A 25,079-nucleotide genomic window follows, 5' to 3' on the forward strand; every position below is an offset into this window, starting at 1 on the left:
GTCACTTTGTCATAAAAGGTTTTAAGATACTTGTGTTTACAGATATTTATGTAAATACCTTGTGAGCCTGTTGAAAATATAATCTTGCTTACCATCTGATTTGACCACTTCTCAGGTGACTTCACTGCTTAGACGTGTCCTGCCGGAGGTGACGCCTGTGCGTCTTGCTAGCATCATTGGGGTGAAGGCTCTGCCACCGGCAGACATCAGTGACATCATTCACTCCACAGAGAAAGGCGACTGGAACAAGCTTGGCATCCTGGACATGTTCCTGGGCTGCATCGCAAAAGCCCTCACTGTGCAGCTGAAAGCCAAAGGCACCACGATCTCTGGTGCAGCCGGAATGACGGCAGGAAAAGGGGTCACCACAGTCACGCTTCCAATGATCTTTAACTCCAGGTAAGGGTCTGTCTTTTTTAAAATTTGGGATGCTTGAAATTTCCTGTGGTGTAGTTCCTGAAAAATGACAGCTGTGTTATATTCTTAAGCATGTCGCCCCCTCCTGTTATGCTCAGCTATATCCGCAGAGGGGAGAGCCACTGGTGGATGAAAGGCTCCACTCCTCCACAGATTGCGGAGATCATCATAAAGTTGGTTAAAGACATGGCAGCTGTAAGTTTTTGCTGACTTTTTAAGCCATCTCTTGTTTCACGCTGTGTTAAATTTCTTATGTGGTAAAATTACCTCTACATTACCTCTTTATTAGGGGCACCTTTCAGACGCTTGGTCCAGAGTTACCAAAAATGCAATAGCTGAGACCATCATAGCACTGACCAAAATGGAGGAGGAGCATAGGTCTCCTGTACGCTGTATTGCAACCACAAGGGTATGAAAATTTTGTCATAAGCAATTATATAACCTCTTAAAAATACTGTGTATTTATTATATATCATGTTCCTTTGCTGTTACCTAGCTCTGGCTGGCCTTGGCATCACTGTGTGTGCTGGACCAAGATCACGTAGACAGGCTGTCCTCTGGTCGCTGGATGGGCAAAGATGGCCAGCAGAAGCAGATGGTGAGAAAAAGCTTAAAGCTACACTGTATGACAAATTATTAAAGACAGATCATCAAAAGAGTAATTATTCATTTCCTCGTCATGTGTCTGCAGCCCATGTGTGACAACCATGATGATGGTGAGACAGCAGCCATCATCCTGTGTAACATATGTGGGAACCTTTGCACTGACTGTGACCGCTTCCTCCACCTGCACAGACGCACACGCTCTCACCAGAGACAGGTGAGGTTTAATTTATTACTAGAGACAAATAAAGACAAATTAAATGATATTAAGTAGCCGCTCAGTTGGGGAGCTTTAAGTATAATCAATTACTCAATATATGACAATATTTCACCCAATAACAAGCAGTTGAGGCACTGGACATAATTTTTCTTGCAGTGTACAATCAATCATTTTTAATGTGTTTTAGGTGTTTAAAGAGGAAGAGGAGGCCATAAAGGTGGATCTTCATGAAGGCTGTGGGAGGACCAAGCTGTTCTGGCTCATGGCTCTGGCTGACTCAAAGACTATGAAGGCCATGGTGGAGTTCAGAGAGCACACAGGTAACACTAAAATGGGCTTTGTTGGGTAACTTTCCATATATATGGCCATACCAGTAAGCTGATAAAGTGACTTCTACTGAAGCTGCATTTTCAGGGCTTTCATCTATTCCTATTTTGACCAAGCCTAATAATTTTGTAGGTAAACCAACGTCCAGCAGCTCAGATGCCTGCAGGTTCTGTGGCACGAGAAATGGGACCGAGCTGTCTGCAGTGGGTAGCGTCTGCTCAGATCCAGACTGCCAGGTACCACGCTTGATCTATGGCATGAAATCTCAGTCTCTGTGCTTGTCGTCTATACAGATGAACTGAGGGGTTTATTAAAACTGTGAGCACCTGGTTTAGTTTCAAAACAATAGGTAAATAATCTTTTTCCAAAATGCGTGCATCAAAGCACCTGTTTCGATTTAATTCAGTTTTATTTATAGTGTTAAATCACAACAACAGTTGCCTCAAGGCACTTAGAGCAAATCTTAACGAACAAAATTGCAAAAAAACCCAAACAATTAAAACCCTGAATTTTTATATTCTAATGTCACCATTTAACTCACAGATGATTATCTGTTGGTTTGTATTAGGACCTGTGGTTTAATCAGTTGGCTAGAATTGTAATTTCTCCAGGAAAAAAAAATTGAGGAGTAGTAGTTTTTGTTTTTTTTCATTAATTTATGGTTTCCATAAAAAATTGTTATAGAATATTTTAAATGTCCCTTGAGCTGCACCTAAAGGTCCTCAGTTGTGTCTAAAAGACTTCTCTGGAGTGAGCCTTACAAATACTGGATGAGGAGTTGTAGGTTTTGCAGAAACTTGCTAACAACCAAATGAAAAATTTAGCTTCAGAGCTGATTTCCTTTGTAAAATTTAAGATGAGAAATGAGCCTTGAAAAATCCCTTCACCCCTAGTTTTAGGGTAATTTGTGTGTTTTCCATTTTTGTTACAAATAAATAGAAAAATCATAGAAATAAATCAGCTAAGCTTAGCCCAGGCTGAATTTCAGATATTTTGTGCTGTACTTCCTAACACTAACCAACTCTTCTGTCTCCACTCAGGAGTACGCTAAACTGGCGTGCAGTAAGACTCATCCCTGCGGACACCCTTGTGGAGGAGTCAAAAACGAGGATAGCTGCCTGCCATGTCTGCATGGCTGTGACAAGAACACGGGCTGCCTGAAACAGGATGCGGATGACATGTGTATGATCTGCTTCACTGAAGCCCTGTCTGCTGCTCCTGCTATACAGGTAGCTCTTTGTTCATTAAAAGCGTCACATCTGGATTTAAATTTGTCCTCCTGTTTAATGTTTAACTTTTTGATCCGTTTCCAGCTGGACTGCACTCACGTGTTCCACCTTCAGTGCACTCGGCGTGTTCTTGAAAATCGCTGGCTGGGGCCTCGGATCACATTTGGATTCATGTTATGTCCCATTTGCAAGGTAAAATGCTACTTGACCCTCTCTGACTTACAGGAAGACAAAGGGACTGAACTATTTTCACCACACCTAAATTTTGATTGACTCAAGTTTGTTTAAGTGCTTTGTTGAAAAAAACGTTTCCCTCCCGTACTGAGACTGCTTTTGTTCATTATCATTTTAGCATGTGAAGTAAACCCAACACTGGCTGGCCTGTTTGTCTCATTGTTTGCAGAACAAAATCAATCACTCTGTGATCAAGGACCTGCTCGACCCCATTAAGGAGCTCTATGAGGATGTGAGGAGGAAGGCTCTGATGAGGCTCGAGTACGAGGGTCTGCACAAGAGTGAGGCAATAACCACACCAGGGGCACGCTTTCACAATGACCCTGCAGGCTTTGCCATGAACAGATATGCATACTATGTTTGCTACAAGTGCAAGAAGGTACCTCTTGGATTAAAAAAATAGTATATTTAAGTGTAACTGTGTTGTAAGGATGGAGAATAAATGACGCTTTTCTTTTCCAGGCATATTTTGGGGGAGAGGCTCGCTGCGATGCAGAGGCAGGACAGGGAGACGACTACGACCCCAGTGAACTGATCTGTGGAGCATGCTCAGATGTGTCCAGGGCTCAGGTGGGAAATGTGTCTGCGAGGAGCACTTTAAATGAATAATATGACATCTGTAGAACTAACTGACTTATATGTCGTTCACTGTCTTTGAAAGCCAAAGTATATTACTCGCAAGTTGTGCATTTACAGCAATTTATGTGAACTGTTAAGCGAATCACAATAAAGAAAGAAAGCCAAACCTTTCCTTAAAATGGTGCTCATCTGTCCTTAAAAAGCAAAATATAATCCCAGCCCTAATATCTTTTGTGTCCTTTCACCAGATGTGCTCCAAGCATGGAACAGACTTCCTTGAGTATAAATGCCGGTACTGCTGCTCTGTGGCTGTTTTCTTCTGCTTTGGCACCACACACTTCTGTAATGCCTGCCATGATGACTTCCAGAGGATGACCAGCGTCCCCAAAGAAGAACTGCCCCATTGTCCTGCAGGTGCTTAACAATTACTGTGTATTTTGTCATAATTCTATACATAAACATGGATGTCATCACGTTATCAGCAGTTGGCCACAAATTTGACATTTTGACCATTGCCATTTTAGCTTTTGGAGCCAGAAATGGCCATTTATGCATTAGAACGTGAAGTTTGTGAAGGCACTTGCAAGCTTGCTTAGTAAGGTGAAGCATCCACTTGTTTCAGCATCTGCTTGTCACTGAGAGTATACGTGCCTCCTACTAAGGGATAACTTTAGTATAATTTTAATGAGTGGGTTATGAAAACAAAACAAAAACAGTTCCTGTTCAGATGGCATGAAAGAGGAACTTGGCATCAAAAACCAAAACCGTTTATTGTGGCACACTTCTCCTCTTAACATGCAGGTCTGTGTGTTTCCACTTGTATTTGGAGTCAACTTCACATGTTCATGTTAGAAACTGCAGTAGCCATGGCTTGGCTTAATCTTTAACCCTGGAAATTGCTACTTAATAACAAATGACTGAAACTTGGTCACCTTGGTTACTGTGTACAGAGCCACTTTCTTTGAGGTGTTTAGATCAGTGAGAGTTTCCCTCTCTTACTCTGAATAATGATCGGCTGTAACTTGATCACACTGCTCGAAAGATGCAGCTGACCTTTTGCTGCTCCTGTGTTTACATCTCCCATTCCACTTGTTGTTGTCTACAGTATCTGCAGTTTTTACAGATACTAAAGAACAAAGGAAGGTTTTGTGACAGGCCTATTTGAGAAACATGATGTTCTTACATCTGTATAATTGTAGGATGACAAAATATTTTCGACATCCTGTCCTGCGCTCCCTGCACCTGCCCAGACTACAGTAACTTGATCTGTTTTTGTATTTAGCTACCAGGAGGTTTAATGCTAATGTATAATTGTTATCCTCTCTGTCACAGGGCCTAAAGGCAAGCAGCTGGAGGGCACTGAATGCCCTTTGCATGTAGTCCACCCACCAACAGGGGAAGAGTTTGCTCTTGGTTGCGGGGTGTGCAGGAACGCCCACACTTTCTAAACAACAAGACTTTTTCTGAAAACCAGTTTGTCTACTGTGATTTCTGGCTGCTGCTGAAGCTCAGCCGTCAAGTTTGGCTCTTGCATTGCCAAGACTCCTGGACACTGGACCAGGTTTCTGCTCTACGCCGAGAGTCCTCAGGTCTGCTCTTTCACCACTGTCAGTATCCTTGGCTCCGCTGCGACCGCGAGCAGTAACTCGTTTGGGTTCAGAGTGACCTGAATGGGCGAGGGGAGGGAGGGGGACAAAGAACAATTGAATTAAAAAGAAAAAAAAGAAGAAGAAGAAAAAAAAAAAGAAAATTTCTCGTGACGTGTTTGCATGCGGCCGTTGTATTCCCTCGGCTTCTATAGACGTTGCACACCTCCTGATCACTCAAGTGTAACAATACAAGTTTAAACATTGAATATGAATTACATTTGCATATAGACAACTGTGGATCAGCGTGGGTCTGAAAAAAAGTTGAAAAAAAGAAAATATGGAGCAGGCCGTGTTTCCAGCTTCCTAACTATAAATTTAAAATATTGTTGTATGTAAACTTTTTCGTAAACTTGTACAGTATTCTCCGCTGTCAAGTGCATCATGGGTTGACAGAAGAAGAAAAAAAAGGAGTTGAGTTGGTGGATAAGACTGTTAAGAACATTATGTTTGGGAGGAAAATAGTGTACGATTTATCTAATCTTGTATATAATGATACTATTCAAAAATAGCTGTATTCCGAAGTTGCTACTCTTCACTTCAGTTTTGTTTGATATTCTGGGTTATGTTTTGAGCCAGAACTTTTAATGAAGTGCAATACTGGGTGTGCCTCCTATTTTGCAGCTGTTTAACCTATGGAATGTATGTCAATAAAGCCACTGTACATTTTTATACAGTAGACGGTCGTAATTTTCCCCCTCTTCTAAATGTCACATCTCTTCTGTTGTTTGGAAATGAGAAGATGGATCCTGGCGGCTGCAGTGAACGATGGTGGATGTAAATCCTGGTTGTAATTTTTAAAAAAAAAAGGATGAAAACTTATAGTAAGACAGGAAAAAACCCTCTCACGGTATGACTGATTACAGCTGGATGATCGGAGGGTGCCAGTCTTCACACCAAATAAAATATTGCACCTGTAATGCTTTTCCCTATTAGGAGGCAGGGGTAATGGGAGGGAGAGGGGAGGTCAGGGGGGTGGAGTATGGAAACAAAGCAGCTGCTGTTTAAATTTAAAAAAAAAAAAAAAAAAGGAAAAAAAAAGCTTCATACTTGTGAATCTGCTCTGTAATATCTGTGGTGGATGGAGTCGAATGGTAATAAACCAGGTTCTCTGTTTTCGCAAAGTAAACACCGTGTCATCCGTTAATGAGTGGTCACATTTCTGTATTCACGACTGAGAGGAAAAGCTAAAACATCGGTGCGAATGAGGAGAGGGGGAACTTTAAAAGAATGAGTTTCAAAATGTTAGGCTTGTCATGCTGAATATAATAGTGTGACAGTTGAAAGATTTAGCCTTTGAGCAGCATTAAATAACACATACCTTTAATGCATTTCAAAAGGTTTAGCCGTGTGTTTCCAGACTTGCACCTTAAGTGCTGAATTCACACTAACGAAGCACACTAACATTTTCTCATTTTATCCTGTTGAAGTTCCTTGGGCACATGTGCAGTAAAAAGGTGCGTGTATGTCTGTGCACTGCTGGAAGATGAGTAAGAGACTAGCACCATGCATAGGTTGCAGGTCTGTTGCAGAGCCCCTGTCAGTATGGCTGCCAGCAGAAGTGTGTCCCTGGTGTTTATTGCTGACAGGAGTTAGCAGGATGAATTCTGCTGGGTGCAGGGCTATACTCTGACCAGACTGAAACTTTTCTTTGGTCTTCCTCTTTTCCTCCTGTCTGGCAGCTCCATATTCAACCTCCTTTGTCCAATATATCCACTATGCAAGAAGGGATGGTGGATATATTGCCTCACTAAATGTCTCCAGCTGAGCTGTCCCTCTGACATACTCATTTCTAATGAAGTGAAAATCTGAGCGTCTTCAGGTCTTCCACCTCAGCCTCCTGTCGTTTTGTTAATACTAGCAAGTCCAAACCATCTTGTAAACATTCCCTTTGCAGTTATCCACCCTGCCTGCCCTCTTTTCTCCACCTCTTTTGTGCACTGGCCATTGCTTTGGATGGTTGGCCACAGGTATTTTAAAATCCTCTCCTCCTTGCTAGCTCCACTGTTTCTCCTCTCCCTCTCATTAACACACATGCAATCTGTCGTCTTCTACTTGCTTTCACCCACTCTTCCCTCCAGAGCATACCTCCACCTCAGGGCTCTCTTCCACCTGTTCCCTAAACATCAGAGTCTCTGGTTAACCTATCACCATTGCAAACAAGAAGGGGATCAGAGCAGACCCCTAATTTAATCCATTTTAGATACATTTTGTTATATTGGTTGTAGTTTCTCTGTCTCGGTGTCTCTGAAAGACTATTACTGTATTCAAAAAGATAATAATTTCAGTCAAGCAGTATTGACATTTTGTTGCTCTCTAGAAATAATCGTTGCGTTATCAAGGCTCCCAAACAGGACAACATGCTTTATTTTGTTTGGATTCGGGTGAGTTATCACTCAATCGGAGACGATCTTTACCAACAGCCATTTTGCATCATGTATCCCATAATGCACCGCTGCTGTCACAACAACATTTCGCCATTTCAGGTTTGGCGGAGAAGGGGGGCGCTCTATAACTCCCGCGAAGGAATTAGGTCAGCCGAGCGGAGGTGTGTGTTTTTCTTCATTGAAAACGTTTCTCGCTCGTTCTCGTTTTCCCGACGGCTCTCTTATCGTGCTCCGATGCGTGTTACCTGGCTGCTGCCGATGAACTTTACCAGCGTCGGCCCGGGCTGAAGAGTCGAGTCAGTTGTCGGATTTTCTAGCTAACAGCTACCAAGCTAGCTGTGTGTAAACAACAAGGTAAGAGCCACTGTAGTCACTAGTAAATAAATAATGAATGTTAATAGAACTTGGTATGAATGACCAGTGAGTACAGTGGGGTTTGGTGTATTTGCAGCGAATCAAGTGAATTTGCAGCACCAGTTGGCTAAGTCGCTCTGTTAGCTTGTAAGACACTTTTACGTTAATAAATAAGCTATCTTTAACTTGGTTAGCGGTTGCATTTACTCCCCTGTTAGCTTGTTAACTTTACGAGCCACTTTATTGCATTTGTGTGCGTTCATTGTAACCATAGCACTGACAAGCTAGCCCAATAACGTTTGTTTGTTTTTCCCTAAGTAATGTTGTGTGGCTGTGTTTGTAACGTCACCTCAGTCACGTTTCCTCTGAAATATGCAGTGTCACATGCGATGCAACTTTAGTGTGAGCATTAACGAGCGGTACAAATCCAACAGTTAAAAGCTTTAATTGTTGTACTTTGGAAAAATGATGATTATTCAGAGAAACACAAACGTGAGGAGATGAAAACAGACTAAGATTTAAAAAAAACAAAACAAAACAAAAAACGCTGGAATGGCTGCAGACCCACCATCTGCACAACATGGTAGCTGCTAGGAATGTTTTAATTATTTTGCAGAGTGCGTCAGAGAGTGATAAACATGCACATTTAATCTGCACCTGTTAGTGCAGGGACAGCAGGGCTGCAGCTAGAGCTTATTGACTCGTGACGTCCTTGATTAGAAACCTTTCAGAAAATTGTTAAAACACGTTTCTAAAGTAATGTGCATGTGTAGATTTCTTAATCAGTGCATTTTGTTTTGTAAAAGATGAAACGGATGAAAGGAGGAGAGGAGGGAAGCGATGACTCCTCCTGTGAGAGTCCAGCAGAGGTTTGCAAGAAGGTGCGAAAGCAGTTGAGCGAGGATTCGGAGCCAGAGGTGGCTGAGTCGCTGGACTGTAACTGGGCACGGCTGCCTCAGGAGCTCCTGCTGCATATCTTCCAGTACCTGCCGCTGCTGGACCGGGCTTATGCCTCCCAGGTGTGCCGTGGGTGGAACCAAGCCTTCCACATGCCTGAGCTGTGGAGATGCTTTGAGTTTGAGCTCAACCAGCCAGCCAGCTCTTACCTAAAAGCCACACATCCAGACCTTATTAAGCAGATCATAAAGAGGCACTCCAATCACCTGCAGTATGTCAGCTTCAAGGTAAAAATGTCCGTGTAACCACGTGTGTCCTGATTCTGGGTTCAAACGTTCATAAGCAGCTTCTGTTTAAAAATGTTTCTTGGATGTTTTTCGAGTGATATGAAATCTTTTTCTCGTTCTTATCAGGTTGACAGTAGTACAGAGTCTGCAGAGGCGGCTTGTGACATTCTTTCACAGTTGGTGAACTGCTCACTGAAGACCTTGGGCCTCATCTCTACAGCCAGGCCCAGTTTCATGGAGGTTCCAAAGGTATAATTAACACAATCATGAGGAGTCTGGGTCTTTACAGTGTCCTGCTCTTTAGATTTGTAAGCAAAATCAAAGGAATTCTTGTTCTAGTGTACATCCCCTCTTATCCATAGTCTCATCTTATCTGAGATTGGGTCTCAAAAGCGGCGTCTGTTCTTATGCATGGCAAATGACACTTTTATTATCAGTCCCACATTTTCAAAAGGACACAGGACTTCATTTATTTACATATCATGAGCTCTATTCCTTGAACCAGTTACATTCAGGTTTCATGGAATCTAGATGTCATTGAGCAAACTAGCCTAAGGGCGGGACCTTTCTTTTTTTGTGTGTTTGTTTTGTTTGTTTTATCAAGGATTGGAACCTGCTGCACGTTCTGCTATCTGTAGAAACTGACACACCCACTGTCGTCACAGTTCACGTTTGAAAACCTTTGAGCTCCTGAGCCAGTTTTTAACAATCTTAGTTGAATTCTTTTGAATGTTTCAAAATCAGGTTTAAGAACCTTTAGGTTAATTAAAGTAGAAATAAATCACTTGTTTATAAACTGGTGAATGTCACAGAGATCTCAAAAGCTGTTTAAGGACCTGTGATGACGTCATAGAATTTGAAACGTGCATACGGCCTCACTCGTTCACCAGGGTGTGCTCTTTTTAGCTTCTGTTTTTCTCACAGCCTGTGCGGCTTTTTGTGTGACTGTGGATAAATATTTGAGGGACGTGTTGTTCTTGGATTTTCTCACAATGCTGATGCTGGTTGCCAAGGTGAAGGATTTAAACCAAAAGAAAGCTGAATGCAAAAAAACATAGACTTGTTTTTTCCACGTTTTGGAAATAATTAGATATTACACCATTTTCTCCATAAATACTTTTTTTGCTATTATAATATGTACCATAAAGTCAAATAGACACCCTTCCAATACTTTGCACAAAATTCTTTTCCAATTTTCTTGTCCTCAGTTTGTAATACAGATGTATGCAGTCTAGCTGTCTGCAGCACCAAAGCTTACGATTAATTCAAATAGAGAGGTCCACCCATGCAGTAGACACAAATGAACACACCCTTGCATTTCTTTATGTCAAATTTGTTTACCTTGTCTACAGATTAAATCTACAAATTAAATTTGTATCTAATCTTATCCCACTAATTATGATTAGATTAGGTTTTCTTACTGAACTCAGATTGCAGATTGTGTTTGTATTGTTATATGTAGCAGATTCCTAAGTTTAAGGTTGTCTCAGTAATTACAAATAGTGGTGTGCGAGCAATGACAGAGGCCTGCCTGACGTACCAGGCCCACCAAAAAACTGTATGTTAGTGGGACAGATTATGTTTGGGTAAAAGATCATTCCAGACACAGTTCTCCAAAAGTTGATTCTGCTCATCTGGACGTAGCGTTTTGTGGGAACGCTACGTCCAGACGAACAGAATCAACTTTTGGAGATTTACTTACCTGGATGATTGAGCATGCATCAAGACGTCCAGACACAGTTGATTAAATCTGGCATTTCGAAGGCGTCGGGTTTAAAGATCGTTACAATTCAATGTGTCGTGTTTGTCCTTCCACAGTCTCACTTCATCTCCGCCCTGACCGTGGTGTTCGTCAACTCCAAATCGTTGTCTTCGCTGAAGATTGACGACACGCCAGTTGATGATCCATCTCTGAAGGTGCTGGTGGCCAACAATAGCGACACCCTGAAACTGCTGAAGATGAGCAGCTGCCCTCACGTCTCTCCTGCAGGTACAGTCTAAGTGGATGTGTTTTTATTTATTCTCTACTTACAGCATAAATGGAAAATAAGTATAGTGCTGTGCAAAAGTCTTGAGCCACCACTCATTGCTTTGTTTTGCTTAAAAAAGACAGAATTTGGGTGTCATTTAAAAAAAAAAAAAGTGACCATTATCAGTACTTTGTCGGACCTTCTGAAGGTCTTTTCAAAGTGTTTCTTCGGACATTGGTGGCTTTACAGTCCTTGTACCTGAACATTTTCCAAGTAATGCTTTTGTTTATAACATTGACCTATGAATCATCTCAAGCATAAAAAAGGCGCCTAACTCAAAGGATGACTGTATCTTGTGTACATAACATGCCTGGATAGAAAAACACATCAATCATTGATTGGCCTTCTCAGCTGTTGAAACACTCATCTTTACATAGTGTTCTGTTCTGTTGAGATGGTCCCGCAGCATTAAAGGCAGCCGACATCCAAAGACGACAATTAGCACGTCCTTCAAGAATCCTGAAAAACTATCCGGTCTTTAAGTGATGACGTGATGAATCCTGCTTCTGGGCCCAAAGTAGTCTGCATTTAATAAGGCTGTTGTGTTTTTAAAATGTTTTAATGCTTTCTATCTTGTTCTATTTAATCTCAACAAGCCCCTAAAAACAGTCAGTGATCACTGTCGGCTTCTCTCAGTTTTTACCACTAATCATTTTAAAGCTCAGTTTGTAAACCCTTACGATGCAACTACTGCCCAGCCCATGCAGCAGTATATTAATGACTAACCTTGTATTGTGGATGGATTATCTCAGTTGTTCTCCCGACTGAAGTTCGGTCTGTTTACAGCATCCTGCCATTCGATTGCATTTGCCCCTAACCATTGGGAACCCTCACGTTAACTTTCATCGAGTGGAAATAAGTCCTCCGTTCGTTAGTGTTTGTCCTCCAGCTTTACTGTTTATGTTACGCTAACATAGCTTTGTCGCGCTAGCGATCATGTAGCACATCATTATATACCAGTTAGCCCAACTTCAGTAACCCCACAAACGTCGCTGCTGTTTACTTTCCTGTCTTCATTTATGTTAGAAGTGATAGCAGAGATGTACGTTCTAATTTGTTTCATAAATCCCTCAGTCAGAACATGCTATATTGTATTTAGATGGAAGCTAGCGAGCTAACTCCCTGATAACTTCTAACTCTGTTAAATATAATAAATTCTGTTTTCATGGATGCCTGGATGTTAAACTTAACTGTTACATCTAGCAGAGCAGCCACACTGATCATTTTATTACAGATGAAAGAATTTAGACAGGTTTTCAACTCTCAGTAATGCTGCAGTGATCATTTGACTTGGGGACCTGCAGCGGAGTTTGGGCCCACACATGGCTAATGACGTCAGACTTGAAGACCAGATTGCTTAAGGCTACTTCAGGAAAGTTTGCATAACAGAGCAAGGCTCGCAAAATTTCAAAATCTCTGGTAGCCCTTCGGGCAGGCACTCTTCAGTTTTTGGAAGCCCAAAAAAAATTTAAGTAGCCCAAATAAAAAAGAGAGCAATTTTTTAAATGTTTTGTTTCCTTTACAATATTATACATTAAAGTATAATATTGTAACGGAAACAAAAATTAATCAGAAAGTTGTTAAAATACAAATCACAACAACTGTATAAAAATCACAGTCATCAACTCAAATACTTGGTTCTAATTGAACAGAAATTTCTATGAACTTGTAAGAACTGTGTAGAACATGAATCAGTCTGTGTCAGATCCTGAATCTGAAATTTCCACTGAAGTCAAGGGTACGGGGTAAGTGGAACCAAGATCGAGGCCATTTGCTTTTTGAAGTTTGCAAAGACTGCTAAATTTGGCCAATGGTGGTTCACTCTTTGCAACATAGTACGCTTTTGAAAGATTTTTCAGGACTTCTCCTTGTGCTTGGTTTATTTTTAGTATGTTTTTTGCAATTGCTGTTTGTTCTGGGAAAGATATTGCAGACTGGGCAATAATGCATTTCTTGCATTTCTCATGGGTTCTGATGGGGTCTTTCTTAATATTACTGGTCCCAGTTACAAAGGCGCTTGTCGACTCAAATGAAATGAAACTCACAACACACCTGGCAGAACATCATGTTATTTAGCTCGTCATATTCCAGCCACATAAATTCTTTTGTCCATGAAACCAAAAAAGCTGAGCTTTCTTCTTGCCTCATAGTCTGATTTGTCATAACTTTTCCGTTTTGTGGTAGGCTTTTCATTGGCTGCCCCTTCTTCACCCTGACCTGTCTTATTTAGCTCAGCAGAACTACAATACCGGCGTAAATCCTGCTGCTTTTACACACGTACTTACATAACGGTCAGCGATTCTCTGCGCAATCAACCTCTCACATGTTTAAGCTTGCTGTGGGAGATTTCACTTGTCACGTTTGAATAGTAGCTAATGAGTGATAAGACGATGTCAGAGGAATTGGTGCACAATTAATCGTCACTCACCAATCAGTGCTGCCGCTCTCTACACACCGTTCGCGCGATCGCAAAGTGAAAGTGAAAGCAAAAAACAAGCACAAATTCAAACGCGATTTCAATATGTCACATATTGACAGAGGCTCATCGATGCCAATGACATAATTACTCAGTTACATTTTCGAAAGAATGCAAAAGCATTGACATATATTTTCCCTTCCTATGATAGCCCGACGGGCAGGACTGAGATAGATTTTGGTAGCCCAACTGGAAAAATCGCTAGCCCCAGGACGTCGGGCTAGCGATTTTGCGAGCCCTGCAGAGTTCAGGCTGTGTTGAAGAATAAAAGTGATCATACCAAAGTTGATCACCTTTATTGTTGCACAGACTCTCTATTTGCCTTATGCATGGTGTTTCCATTCATGCTTCATTGTTTGAATACGCTGCTGCATATATTTTACATTTTTTGAGCAACATATAAAAAAAATGAGAGGTGGCTCAAGACTTGTATACTTCACGCTGTATTGATTGAAAAATGCAAAATCACACAGAACTTTATTCACATAAAGAGATCAATTGTTTAGGTTTCGACATAACTGATGGATTGATAGCTGAACTTTATTTCTTTATTTTAAAAAAACCTGAGAAGAGTCAAAACTATATGTCTGTAAAACTGGTAGTGGGAGACTAACGTTTAACCTCAATGACTTCGTACATTTAGACCATCCTTCAATTTGTAGGTCTGAGGAGGGACCATCTGAGAATATATGAGAGAAATCCTCTCTTCCTGAAATTCCAAGCTAATATGATTGCTGATTAAACTGCAACTTGTCAGGGGGATGCAGTCGACCTGTTCTTTGATTGAAAGTGAAAACACGATTTGAGAGTTGGTCGCATTAAATGAAACGATCTGCCTGTGCTTTTAGGAATCCTGTGTGTGGCAGACCAGTGTCACGGGCTCCGAGAGCTAGCGCTAAACTACCACCTCCTGAGTGATGAACTCCTGCTGGCGCTTTCCTCTGAAAAGCACGTCCACCTGGAACACTTGCGAATTGATGTGGTGAGCGAAAACCCCGGGCAGCACTTCCACACTATCAAGAAGAGCAGCTGGGACGCTATGATGCGGCACTCGCCCAAATTCAACCTGGTCATGTACTTCTTCCTCTATGAGGACGAGTTCGGCCCCTTCTTTAATGAGGAAATCCCGGTCACACACCTTTACTTTGGGCGCTCAGTGAGCAAAGAGGTCCTGGGCCGAGTGGGCCTCCACTGCCCTCGTTTGGTGGAGCTGGTCGTGTGCGCCAACGGCCTGCGTCCTCTGGATGAGGAGCTGATCCGTATCGCCAAACACTGCACCCAGCTGTCAGCCATCGGCCTGGGTGAGTGCGAAGTGTCCTGCAGCGCGTTTGTGGAGTTCGTCAAAATGTGCGGCCGCCGGCTGTCCCAGCTGTCCATCATGGAGGAGGTACTGATTCCAGATCATAAATACTCCCTGGATGAGATTCACTGGGAGGTGTCGAAGCACCTGGGCCGGGTCTGGTTCCCAGACATGATGCCGACCTGGTAGAGAGTGAAGCCTGTGCTCAGAGTTCAGTATGTTGGGTTTGTGGTGCGGAACAATCATTGCCTCCATGTTGCGTTGAAAAGCCTCGGCTGGGAAGCTCGACGACAGCATGGAGAGCATGAACTTGCTGAACTCCCGTTAGCAGGGCAGGGATGTAATGTAGCACTCGACAACAACACAATGTTATCACATTATCATGGAAACGCCACAGAATTCCTGCTCTGCTTAATCCGCAGATGGAATTCAGCAAGCTGGCTTCGGCCCACAGAAGAGCAGGAGGAAATTTAAATAAAAAGCAATGTTTTTATAACTGCAAATGGAGTTATATGTACATTATAGGCTGGTTATGATAATCTGTGTTATTAGAGGGGTGTGTGTGTGTGTGTGTGTGTGTGCGCGTGAATGAATGAATGTGCGGGTTGGTGTTTACATGTTTTCCAACATTGAGCAGTAAATTGGGACAATTAGGTGCACAATTGCATGTTGTTACGCTACCACTTGACCACATAAATCCGGTGCGAGATAGCAGCTCTGCACTCTGTAACACAATATGGCATTGACCGCATGGTTATCTGTACAAAGGATGCGACAGAAGGTGTATTTGTCATGTGTGGCTGAATTTTGCAGAAGAGTAGCTGGGTCCTACACCTCATTTTAACCTAATTTAAAGAACAGTGGCTGTGTTGTTTGTCCTTCTCGCCTGGGGAGCTCCAGTCGTGTCTCACAAAACACGATTGTTGAACAAATGGAAGATGGAGAGAAAAAGAAACGTTTATATAGGTCTCTAAATTTTTGAGTTTTTTTTTTCTCCCCCTGCATCAAACACAAATTGGCCTGACAAATGATTTCATCTATTTTGGAAAAAGGTTTATGTACAGTTATAGATTTCCTAAGCACCTTAGATGAATACCAAATGATAGATGGAATACACCCGGTCCTTGGGACCAAAAATGGTGATTATTTATACTGTACTGGGGCTTTGTTGAGTCAAATCCCCAAGTGCAGCATATTGAAGTTGTAAAGCTCTAATTAAAACAATCAAATAATTCTATGTAAATAGTGCACAGAGATGTTTAAATTTGGAGGTAGAGATCAGCGGTCTCAGTTCTCCATGCTCAGATTGCTTTGTAATCATTCAGTAGACTAGTCTGTATGGCTGTTGGCTTACAGTGCATGCTGGAAATGCAAATCCAACCCATTTGTTTCTCAGATGCATTAAAATGAAAATATTTTCTATGTAGGTTTCATTTGTATCTTCTGCTATTTGCCTGTTCAAGCTCTAAACCCTGGTTCTCTGTTGTGGATATCTGATCTTCCCATTAGTCCACATTTGTTTCTTTATCATGTTATCTTGTATACATGAGAGGAAGCAGTATTCACCCATTATACCAATCCTACCATTATAAACACTGTCTGCAGATTTTTCTTGTGTTCCAAACATCCATTCATTTCAGTCGAAAGAGGTTTGGCAAGTCAGATGAGTGAAACAGTTTTGTTTTTTCCTTTAAGAGGAAGTCAAATGCATCTGTATATAAAAACGCTGTGTGTTTGATTATTATGAGTAGAAATGTATTTCTTTATTTCACCCTCTGTCAGGGTTTGAAGTTTCCTTAACCGATGGCTTGTCTTTTATAAAACCAGAGTGCAAGTTATCCTTTACTAGATGGATCTTTTTCATACTATAGCCACTAGAGAAGTTAAAAACTGTGTAATTTATTAATGGGGATTATGCTTTTTTAATGAATTTCAGTTTTTCAGTTACCACTGTTGGTTGCTTTTGTGTATTTTTCTTTGTTTAGCTTCCACCTATTGTTACCGTGGTTTTGTTGGATACAGGTGGTCCTAATGTTTTGAATCCACTACCACAAACTCTCAATCCTTGGAGGGATTTTATTACTTTTTTCCTTCAATGTAGTGGAAAAAGTCTCAATAAAAATTCTTAGCAGTGGTTGGACGGCATTTCAAACATTAGGCAATTGGTCATAAATTACAATCAAACCTTTTGATTTGTTTTTGTTCTTTGTTTTTAGTTTTGTTTTTTAATTCAGTTCAGTTTTTGTTTTGGGTTTTTTGTTTTGTTTTGTTTTTTAACAAAACACATAACAAAACATTTGCCTTGAGGTGCTTTATATTTCAAGGCAAAGACTTTAGTATTAGAGAGAAAACCCCAACAATCACATGACGCCCTATGAGCGAGCACTTGGTGACAGTGAGAACGAAAAACTCCCTTTTAACAGGAAGAAACCTCTTGCAGAACCAGGCTCAGGGAGGGGCGGTCATCTGCCACAACCGCTTGGGGTAATGGGAGGAAGATGGAACAAAAAGAGTATACATTTATGGCGTATACATATTAAATATTTCAAAGTTTGGTAGTGGACAAACCTTAAAGCAGCACTGCATGTCAATAAATATTTTAGTTTATTTCTGCCAGATTTCATTCCTCCTTACCCAAGTTTTATTTCATATAGAATAACTGAGACACTTGTTGCAGGAGCTGCAAAAGTTTTAGTATTGTTGAATGAATATAGCCTCTTCACAGTATTTGTTTCTCATCACTGAAGAAGTGGATATCTGTGCTGATTGTCTGTGCTCATGTACATTAGCATCTGAAGGGTACAGTAACATATCAACTGGTTATTTTATTTCAAAATGTGTGCAGTGCATTAAACAGTGGCCCTAACGTGAAGCCTGTTTCCACTGAGAGCTCGTCTGTATTTGCTTTTATTGGAATATTCAGCTGGGGAAAAAAATGCTTCACATGGTAAATCCTGACCAAGAGAGCATTATTTAAATTTTGTCACAAATATGATTGTTAGTAATTATTATTTGAACTTTATTTGGGAGTCAACTGGTGTTAAACACTCTCCTCTAGTTTTGCTTCTGTATGACAAAAGCTTTGTCTGCTTTGCTTTACTGGTCACCTGTCTTGAAATTAAAATTGTTTTGGACATGTGATCTCACACTGTAATAAAAATTTGTGATTGTACTCTGTGCAACTTTCATGTAATTATTTTTCTTTATTAACTTCTTTATTAGCAAACGTAGTTAAACTCCATAAAAAGACTGTTATAAAAATGGGGTGCAATGAAAAGATATATGAACAGTTTTCTTAAATAATAATAAGAAGTGAAGTAAAGGGGGGGGGGTTGTACATGTATCTTTTATTTATCAAGAAGTCTCTCTTTGGTCATCATATGTCCAAAAATACCAGGAAAATGCAGATTTCTGTCAAATAAGCTAACCCAGAATCCCTGCTTTTACTGTGTGTGGACTGATCACACTATAACATGTAGAGTCAACCCACAAACGCCACTTCTTGGCCAGGAAAAGTCCTGCTAAATGTTTCCGAACATTTAAACACTGGAAAGTCCAGAAGTGCTATTTTTCTTTTACTTTTTAAACTGGTATTACAAACACAGAATGTTATGAAGCAGGAAATGCACTCAGCAGACCTGTACATAATGCTTCTTGGTGAGAAATACTGAATTAAAATCTATTTTCTCTTGAAGAAAGTGAGGTTTTATCCTTTTATGATTGAAAGCTTTTCAAAGGACTCAGGTCCTCCAAAAAACTAAGTACACCCTGAATGCTTCCATAGGAATTAAGTAGCAGCTAGGTGATGCTAATCAATGCACTTGATTAACTGACTAACATCAGCAAGTGTGAGCAGCTCTTCTTTCTAAAAAGAATATGGCAGCATGACTTAGCTTTGCAAAGTTGCATCTGAACAAACCACAGGAGTTCTGCAACAATGTCCTTTGGACAGATAAGACCAAAGTGGCCATAATGCACAGCACCATGTTATAAGCATAAATCTTTCATACCAGCTGTCAAGCACGGTGGTGGAGGGGTGATGATTTGGGCTTGTTTTGCAGCCACAGTACCTGAGGACCTTGCAGTCACTGAGCCAACCATGAACTCTGTATACCAAAATATTCTAGTGACAAATGTGAGGCCATCTGACTTTAGAATATAAGCTAAAGCTTGGCTGAAATAGGATCCTCCAAGTGGACAGAGATCCCAAGCACAGCAGCAAAGCTACAACAAAATAGCAGTTTTTGTTTTGTTTTTTTTAATCTAGATGTTATTATGACCCAGCCAAAGTTCAGACATCAAGCTGGTTAAAAGGCTATGCAGGACCTTACGAAGGTTGTGCGCTGATGAATAATGTCATGATGCAGTAATGTAACGTATGTGTAAGTCATATAGAAAACAATGACTAGTTCTGCAAGCTACTGAATTGTGGGGTGTATTTAGTTTTTGAAGGACTTCATAGTCATGTGACAACTTAGTTGAAATGTTTTTTCTTGACTGCTATTTCCAAATACAAGAACAAAATTAACCATTCATTGAAGTTTATGTTAATATTGTTGTCATTAGCTTTTCAGCTAATAATATTTACCAATAAAATAAAAAATTAGTAGTCAAATGGGATTTTAAGGCAAAGGCACTTCTTCATATGTAATCCGCACATATGGAGGTTTCATTGGCAGATGCCAGTACTCAAAGTTGTAGTAGAGGTAGAAGCTCCTTTCCAACACGACCGTCTCAAAAGCCTCCAGCAGACTGATCATGGCATCTGCAAATGTCTGGTGTGGCCTAAATGTGTGGTAAAATTTACGGATGTCCAATGCCAGATTTTTCAGAGCAGGCTGTCCGAAAATGGCGCTGTCATTGCCGAGGTACGTGGGCTCTCCGCTGTACAGGTAGATCTTGGTGTAGTTGGTCTGCGATCGGCTGGATAGTTTGGCTCCCAGCTCTGTAAGCTTCCTGTATGTGCGGTGGACAAACTGGGAACAGTCGTAGGATTCGAACCACACCGTGGCGTTGGGGCTGGGGTCAGACCGAACTGTCCACGTCTCGTAGTAGATGCCAGTCTCGTTGTCCTCCTGCACCCAGCGGGCCATATCGTTGAACTGCTGCCCTGGAGAATTAAATACAAAAATTTTAATACCAGAAAAAATGGGTGTGAAGCAGAAAGTCCAAGAAGACAAGAGCGTAAAACACATTTTATGTTTGAGGCATTTAATTCTTGGATGTGCTCTAGCTCTACCTAGACAAGACAAGCTATCAGTCACAAAACCAGAACTGCCTGTTTTGGGTTTTGGAAGCTATCCAGGGCCTCCTGAAGCCAGTGAAACAGTCAAACATACAACATTGATGCAGAATTTCTGTTTCAACATGCTGTTTTTCTACAGTTTTCATGATTACTAAGTACTCTGGATGTGTATCTGACTCAATACAAAGTGCAAATTTTGTAGTTTTACAACTACAAAAGCAAAATAAGCTGTTTCAGGGTCATGCTCTGCTGGATATGCTGGATATGGATGAATTTGATTAAAGTCTTAAAAAAAAAATCCACATTATCACCAGTCATATCCACTGATGATGTAACATATCTAGTTTTATGTCGGCTTCTCTGTGCACAGATGTCAAGTCTTACCTGTGAGTACGCCAATTTTTTCTAAGGTGCCATTCTGTGACCAGTGTAAATCATCGATGCCTTCAAAGAAGCAGGCAGCTCCCTGGTTGCACCAGAAAGGTGCGTACACTTCTTGTCTGAGGTGAGGAAAAGTGCAGTTGCCCAGCTGAAACAGCTCGTACCACTCCATGGTGTAGTTGGCTCCTGTCTCTGCACTGCTGAACCCAACAGCATCATGCATGATGTGCTGTAAAGAGAACAGAAACATCCTCTGGTTTTATGTGTGTGTTTCTATGAATAGTGTAGCACAGCTGCACTTCGGTTTTAACAGAGGAACTACTTTTATTAGCCAGAACAAAGCGGCCCCTTCACTTCTGTTTTAGAGAATAAAATATTAAATACAAAAAGAAAAATCTTCCCGGGTGCTTTTTGTTTTATCCCTGATTTGTAAAAAGACATTTCAGAATTCAAATTACACACTTACAAATTTCCCCAGCAAACTTCCATACTTGAATTCCCACACTGGAGTCTGCAGCCGATACACCGAGATGGTGTCGCTGTCTCTCATGTAGGGAATCCGTCCATCTGGGTCTCCGGTGGGGCAGAACGGATAGAGAGCTTGACAGTAAGAGTCCACATCAGGCCGACGATCGAAACGCCTGTGGGTTACACGAGACACGTCAGATGGTTGGTCAAGGTTAAAGTCCAAAGCTACTTCATGTTAAGCCACCTTTTGTTGCTTAAAAATGAGCATATCAACTCAAATATGAACTAGCTGTGACACTGTTTTAATTTATACTAAAATGTAAATAAAATTATAATACAATAATTTGCAAACCTCAAAAAAAAAAAAAAAAAAATTCACAATACAACATAGAAAGTATATCAGATGTTTTAACTGACAAGATTGTACCAATTTGGGGGAAAAAAAATTGGGATGGGGGCAACAAAAGGCTGGAAAAATAAGTTAACAGCTGGAAGAACATTTTGCAGCTAATTAGGTTAAATGGCAACAGATCAGTAACATAATCGGGTGGAAAAGAGCTTTCTTAGAAGTAAAGATGGGGAAAGGTTCACCAATCCCCAAAACAAGGTGTCTACAAATTGGGAAAATGTTCAGAATAATGTTCCTTAGTGTAAATTAAAACTTTGAATCCACAAGACACTATCATCCAAAGATTCAGAGAATCTGGAGAAATCTCTGTGCACAAACGCCAAGGCCAAAACTCAATACTGAAGCACTGCATTAAAAACAGGCATGATTCTTTCATGGAAATCACTGCACGGGCTCAGGAACACTTCCAGAAATCAATGTCTGTATCACCATACCATCCACAAATGCAGGTTAAAGTGTAGAAACAGCAGCAAAAATTCTGGCACATTCACTTTAGAGGAACTGCTGCCTGCTGATGCCAGAAGGTCACAGAGCCATTACATAAATTTTGTGGCGCGTTTTTGGCCAATAGAAATCTATGAAACCCATTAATTCTGTTGCTGCACAACTGAGATACTCCAGATTCCAACATTTTTAAGTCACGTGAACGTACCACGAATACTTCCTCGGGTTGCTGTCTAAAGACGAGTCTTTATTGGGACAACAAGAACACACAAAATCACCAAATGTCTTCTTAACATGTCAGTGAAGGTGCAACATCGGAATAGACACGCTTTCTAGGAAAAAAAACATAAAAGTTGCGAACTTTTTCCTGATGAAAACAGACTAAGGGACCATTCGTAATTGAAAACGAGGTTTATTTGATCGCCTTTTCCAGTTTTCTTCATTATCTGTCACATGATTTAACGCTAAAGAGCGAAGTGAACGTGGAAAGGTGCGCGGTCTTTATACCTGTAGGGTACGGGCCACTTCTGCTGTCCATTAATCCTGAACTGAGCGCCGACGTGCAGAAAGAGCAGCAGGTTCAAACCCAGAACGACCTCCGTGTGAAACATGTCGAAGCCCTAAAATCACAAACAGCAGTTACGAGGATGACTATCTTCCCATGACTCACCGCCTCTAACTTCCTCATTACAGGTCACATGGTTTTGTTGATGATACCAAATCACATGACCACACCAGACAAGCATATGGGGTGCCGTTTGTAAACTGAAACATGCTGAAATTAACGGCACATTTTTCCACATTTAGCTCAAAACCTTTCAAAAACATGTTTTTTGAGTCGTGTTTTTTTGTTGTTTTTTTGTTGTTGTTTTTTACAATATTTACCAAAATATTTGTAACTTTTATATTTACAAAGTTTTAGCTATTCAATCTAAGTGTTAAATGTTAAATCTAAATATTATATTTAAATCATGAACATGCATGAATATATTTCAATATTCATTCAGATGTTTTCTGGCTTCAAATTTTCTTTTGTGATTAATCAGTTTCTCTAATGTACATTTTAAAGATCTTTGTCTACTTTCCAACTTTGAAACTTCTGTGTGAACTTCAGCTTGAAAGCCAAAGTGCAGAATTTCATCAGTTCTCGACTTTGACTTTCAGGTGAATGATTTGGTATATTTCAACTCATGAAACATTTTTTTCACCAACAATTCAGTAATTATAAATATTCAACTCAAATCATTGAGCTATCAGCATTCACTCTGCATTTGCTTTAGGAAATGCATTCTCTAGTTTTACATACCAGTTTCATTTGCTGTTGTTGATATGTTAACAGTAAGAATAAGTTCAGATTCTTCTAAAAATAATAACAGTAATGAAAAATGTTCTTTTTCTAACTCACTATGGGGTGAAACAACTATGGACAACTACCAGAGGTACAGTCTGTTCCACCCCCACCGCTACCAGCCATTGCACAAGAGCTTAGCCAACGCCTACAAGAGCTACAGTTACAGCAACCCTCAGCTGCAGTCACTGAAGCTCCTGATTTTCAGCCTTGTGTGCCACAATCCACCCCCTTATCTCGATCACTAGCTGGACCCAGAACAAGTGGTGGCTCCCCCTACGGCCATAGCTGTAATGGAGAAGATCTGCAGAGGACCATCGCCCTCCATCCCAGAATTCACGAAGGGTGATCCCAGGCAGTTTGCTAGATTAAGGCTTGCCATAGACAATATTCTCCCCTTTGATGCAACCGAGAGGTTCAAATATCAGGTCCTATGTGACCACCTTAAATTTGAGGAAGCTCTTTTAATTGCTGACTCATACAGTAACTCACCTGCCCCGTACTCTGACACGATGGCCTCGCTCACCAAACATGGTCAGCCGCACCAGCTGTCACTGCAGAGAATAGCAGAGCTTATGGATGAGCCCAGCATCCGTCCAGGTGACACAACTGGATTCAGAAGGTTTCCACTGAGAGTCCGTGCTCTGGTCGGCATGTTAGAGCAACTTGGGGAAGATGGATACATAGAGCTGCACTGAGGGTCTCATGTTAATAGATTGACACTGTCAAAAGAGAATATTGTATAATGTGATCAGCTATATGAAATGTATTTTTTTATTTTATCATTAAGCACATGTCTACGTGACTTTTCACCTAATAACTTTTGACATGAACTCTTCTGTGATAAACAACTTGCAGCTTCCTCTTTCTGTTTTGGAAGCTACCTCAAAACCTACGGGCTGCTTTCCACCGCTACCTTTACCCACAGAAAGATGGAATACCATCATTGAGAGACTTTGCAGAGTGGCTGGAGTGGTCATTCAAGAAAATATAGACACACCCCTACAGCCCTTCACAAATGCCCAGCCACTTCTTCTGATCAACTCTGACTGTCCTCACCTAGTGTAACGCCCATCAAACCTGTGCACCTAGGCCTACCGGGAGGACCAGCTGCAGTCAAGACTAGACTCGGTTGGGTACTACAGGGACCAGTCCCCTCCCTTAAGTACTCTGCTCAACCGCAACAGCGCCTCTTCCTTTCAGCTGCCCCTCCTCCTGTGGTGTTTAATTGCTCATTAACCTACAGGGATCAGAACCTCAACGAGCTGCTGTTACCAGGCCCAAACCTGGGGGCCTCTACGCTCCATCGCAGTTAGCAGTGACATCAAGGGGATGTTCCACCAGGTGAGACTACTGCCTGAGGACCGGCCGCTACTATGTTTCATCTGGCGCGATCTGCAAAGAGACACCCATTCCAAGGTGTATGAATGGCAGGTGTTGACAACTGGTTACAGAGTTTCTCTTCTCTAGATGTGGCCACAGAGGTTGGGGACAAGCTACGGTCACTATTATGGGAGGGAGGATTTGAGCTCAGACAGTGGGCCAGCAGCACCCCAGATCTCATTAGCTATCTACCAAAGGAGATAAGATAGGAGAGCAGCGTGCAGTGGCTGAATCAAACTGATATGGACCCTCAAGAACCTGCTCTAGGTCTGCCGTGGATGTGCTTCTCTGACACTCTGCACTACAAGTCCAGGCAGTTGGAGAGTAATCCTCCTACCATGAGAGACATCTACGGGTTCCGGCGAGTCAGTATGACCCACTAGGGTTTCTTGTCCCCTTCACAACGAGGGCGAAG

At 41.3% G+C, this 25,079-nt stretch overlaps 3 protein-coding genes across 23 annotated transcripts in view; 2 read left to right on the forward strand and 1 right to left on the reverse strand.

The window, feature by feature from the left end:
* mycbp2 (MYC binding protein 2) overlaps positions 1-6,384 on the forward strand; it is a 62,384-nt gene extending 56,000 nt beyond the window's left edge. For 17 of the 21 annotated variants that reach the window (XM_025903637.1, XM_025903636.1, XM_025903641.1 and 14 more), the window contains 13 exons: positions 116-399; positions 489-612; positions 707-826; positions 914-1,015; positions 1,109-1,237; positions 1,428-1,560; positions 1,700-1,803; positions 2,608-2,796; positions 2,881-2,988; positions 3,200-3,409; positions 3,493-3,600; positions 3,858-4,023; positions 4,942-6,384. In XM_025903637.1, coding sequence (XP_025759422.1) covers positions 116-399; positions 489-612; positions 707-826; positions 914-1,015; positions 1,109-1,237; positions 1,428-1,560; positions 1,700-1,803; positions 2,608-2,796; positions 2,881-2,988; positions 3,200-3,409; positions 3,493-3,600; positions 3,858-4,023; positions 4,942-5,057 — 1,893 coding nt within the window. In that variant the 3' untranslated portion in view covers positions 5,058-6,384. The remainder of the gene's footprint in view (positions 1-115; positions 400-488; positions 613-706; positions 827-913; positions 1,016-1,108; positions 1,238-1,427; positions 1,561-1,699; positions 1,804-2,607; positions 2,797-2,880; positions 2,989-3,199; positions 3,410-3,492; positions 3,601-3,857; positions 4,024-4,941) is intronic. The other 4 variants (XM_025903639.1, XM_025903648.1, XM_013275270.3 and 1 more) reach the window with 1 other exon arrangement.
* Positions 6,385-7,707: 1,323 nt separating this feature from the next.
* fbxl3a (F-box and leucine-rich repeat protein 3a) lies at positions 7,708-18,158 on the forward strand. The gene is made up of 5 exons (XM_003451575.5): positions 7,708-7,996; positions 8,803-9,180; positions 9,307-9,429; positions 10,999-11,170; positions 14,535-18,158. The coding sequence occupies exons 2-5, from the start codon at positions 8,803-8,805 to the stop codon at positions 15,173-15,175; spliced, it is 1,314 nt and encodes a 437-aa protein (XP_003451623.1). The 5' UTR covers positions 7,708-7,996; the 3' UTR covers positions 15,176-18,158.
* A 269-nt stretch (positions 18,159-18,427) lies between these two features.
* On the reverse strand, positions 18,428-22,602 carry cln5 (CLN5 lysosomal BMP synthase). Its single transcript, XM_003451611.5, has 4 exons — positions 22,441-22,602; positions 21,079-21,253; positions 20,616-20,841; positions 18,428-20,096 (listed from the first exon to the last, which is right to left on the reverse strand). Exons 1-4 carry the CDS (start codon positions 22,542-22,544, stop codon positions 19,609-19,611), a joined length of 993 nt encoding a protein of 330 aa, XP_003451659.1. The 5' UTR covers positions 22,545-22,602; the 3' UTR covers positions 18,428-19,608.
* Between the last annotated feature and the right edge of the window lie 2,477 nt (positions 22,603-25,079).

Source organism: Oreochromis niloticus, linkage group LG16, assembly GCF_001858045.2.
Source record: "Oreochromis niloticus isolate F11D_XX linkage group LG16, O_niloticus_UMD_NMBU, whole genome shotgun sequence".
Taxonomy (NCBI): domain Eukaryota; kingdom Metazoa; phylum Chordata; class Actinopteri; order Cichliformes; family Cichlidae; genus Oreochromis; species Oreochromis niloticus.